The 2198-nt window shown below is 29.8% G+C and overlaps 1 protein-coding gene across 3 annotated transcripts in view; it reads right to left on the bottom strand.

The window, feature by feature from the left end:
* Positions 1–243: 243 nt before the first annotated feature.
* Positions 244–2198, bottom strand: part of LOC108742604 (sodium/potassium-transporting ATPase subunit beta-2) — a 9856-nt gene continuing 7901 nt past the window's right edge. The window contains exons 1-5 of one of the 3 annotated variants that reach the window (XM_025976890.1): positions 1780–2041; positions 1268–1528; positions 925–1211; positions 698–869; positions 244–547 (exon numbers count right to left, since the gene is read on the bottom strand). In XM_025976890.1, the coding sequence (XP_025832675.1) occupies positions 444–547; positions 698–869; positions 925–1211; positions 1268–1528; positions 1780–1885 (930 nt within the window). In that variant the 5' untranslated portion in view covers positions 1886–2041 and the 3' untranslated portion in view covers positions 244–443. Of the gene's footprint in view, positions 548–697; positions 870–924; positions 1212–1267; positions 1529–1779; positions 2042–2198 lie in introns of those variants that run through there. The other 2 variants (XM_025976891.1, XM_025976889.1) reach the window with 2 other exon arrangements.

Raw genomic sequence — 2198 nt, 5'->3', positions numbered from 1 at the left:
ATAAAATTACATTATGTTCTTATTCTTTATCAAATACTTCAATTCCAAAAATGCTGACAAAATACAAAGGAGATTCTAAAATTTGTGGTATTACATACACATTCAACAAACAATAATTACAAAATTAAAATATATTTACAAAAAATAAATTACTTTAATTCATTTATTGAGACTCAATAATAGAAAGTAATGGTCAAATGGAAAAGAAAATTATGGAATGTGTAAAAGTGCATGTTAATCAAACTGTTTAAACTTCACTTTATTATCATTCTTAAAAATTTCGTCATATAAGGTAGTTGTACCTAATCAATTATATTATACATATGTGCAGGGATTCATTTTGTACTACCATTTTTTCAAACACATATCGTTCTCTAGTAATATCAATTCTTTAAGGCAGTAAAAAAAGCAACTAATTTTTAATACTACCTTTCCAAGATGATTTAATCAATAAGTAATTCAAAATGAACAGATCCTACCTTATCTGTTCTTTTGTGTTTTATATTATGGGCCCAAGCTTTACACTCTATGTTGATAACAATTCCAGCTAAAAATAAAAACATAAAGCTCCTCTTTATCTGATGAATTACAAATTATATATTTTGATGAAAAGGCACCTTCAAATATCATTAAGTTTACTTTTTGTTTTTCTTTTTAGTTACATCTATGTAATTTATTAAACTTTGTTTATGCTTACCAACTGGACGTAAAAATTGTACAGCTACTAAGGGGCTCAGATATCCTTCTGCATTTTTGTATGGATAGTAATAGCCCGGAAAACCTTGGATTTTAGGATAATAAGTAATAGGACCCAAATACTCAACATCAGCAGGATTTTCACCTTCACAGCTGATCCACACTGTATTTAGCTGTAATAAAAAAACTATTAAAGCCTATAACTTTCTATTAAAACAATCGCTTTACCTCATGTTGACTAACATTAAGCCTAATGTGATCAACAAGCTGTTTGGGCATTTCTTTTGGTAGGTTATTAGTATCATTAAAGTATTCTGGAACCCATCCATATATCCGATTTAGTTTTAAAAAGATGCAAGGTGCATTTCTGTGGTATTCAAAATATTTGTCAGGGCTGCAGGGTCCCCATAATCTCACATCAAAATCACATACTTCGTTTTCTTGTGGGTACTGAGTAAAGCTACATCTTTTGATAGTTGCTGTGCCCTTTTCTGCTTTACCTGGCACATAATATTCTACAAAATTTTCATAATAATATAAAATAATAACTTTGATCTTTACATTTGCATACTTTCTAAAAATCCCATTAAATTATTAACCCATTTCATATAATTTGTTTTATTTGAGCCTTGAAACCAAATTAGTGAACTTTCAACATTTGTTTCAAGAGGCATTGGTCTAAAACCTAAACCAGGATTTGTTCCAATGATGGATCGCTCTAAACGCCATTTAGGAATTCTAGGGTCAAGTGTTTGGAAAAATACCCACATACAAATAGCAACAAGAGCAGCCAAAATCCCATAAAAAATCAAATAAAAGAGTCCAATTTTTGCTAAAAAGAAAGGTGAATAATAAACCTAAAATATGTGTAGAAGCGTAAAAGACAAAAAGGTACACAAAAAATTCATCTCAAAGTAAATTTAAATTATCTTAATTAACCTAAATTTAGTGTAACGCCCACCTTGCAAACAGAGGTGTATAGTTTCTAAAAAATGTTACATGTAGGCCTTTCAGTTGGTAATCAAAAAATGATAATGAAATTGAAGTTTTTTCACAAATCTCGTAGTTTTTCATACATCTTACCCCAACTTTTTCCTGTGCGTCCCAACACAGTTCCTTTTTCTTCATTGTAAACTTTATCAAAAAAACTTGTAATGGTTGAATCTTTAAACTTATTGGAAACAGTCATTTTATATCACATTAATTACCTATCTACTATAAAGCCACAGGACGGAATATTTGTATAATAACTGTTTCTTCTGGACGGAATTAAAACTTTGTAAACAAACGCCACCTTACAGGTAGGCGAGGCCGTTAATGAGTATGCTCTGTTGTGGATTGTGTTGACTAATAATGTACAAAGACTGTAAACTACAAGATAGAATAAGAAACTTGGCAATGTCGCATCGTGAAATTCTTTCCCGATTCTTTCCTTACTTTCACTATATACAGGGTGTTTCTATTTAATAAATATAATAATAATACTTACTATTTATAGTATT

This window comes from Agrilus planipennis, unplaced genomic scaffold (genome assembly GCF_000699045.2).
Source record: "Agrilus planipennis isolate EAB-ADULT unplaced genomic scaffold, Apla_2.0 scaffold345, whole genome shotgun sequence".
NCBI classification, from domain to species: Eukaryota; Metazoa; Arthropoda; class Insecta; order Coleoptera; family Buprestidae; genus Agrilus; species Agrilus planipennis.
The sequence above is the reverse complement of the archived record's forward strand: the minus strand, read 5'-3'. Positions and strand labels throughout refer to the sequence as shown.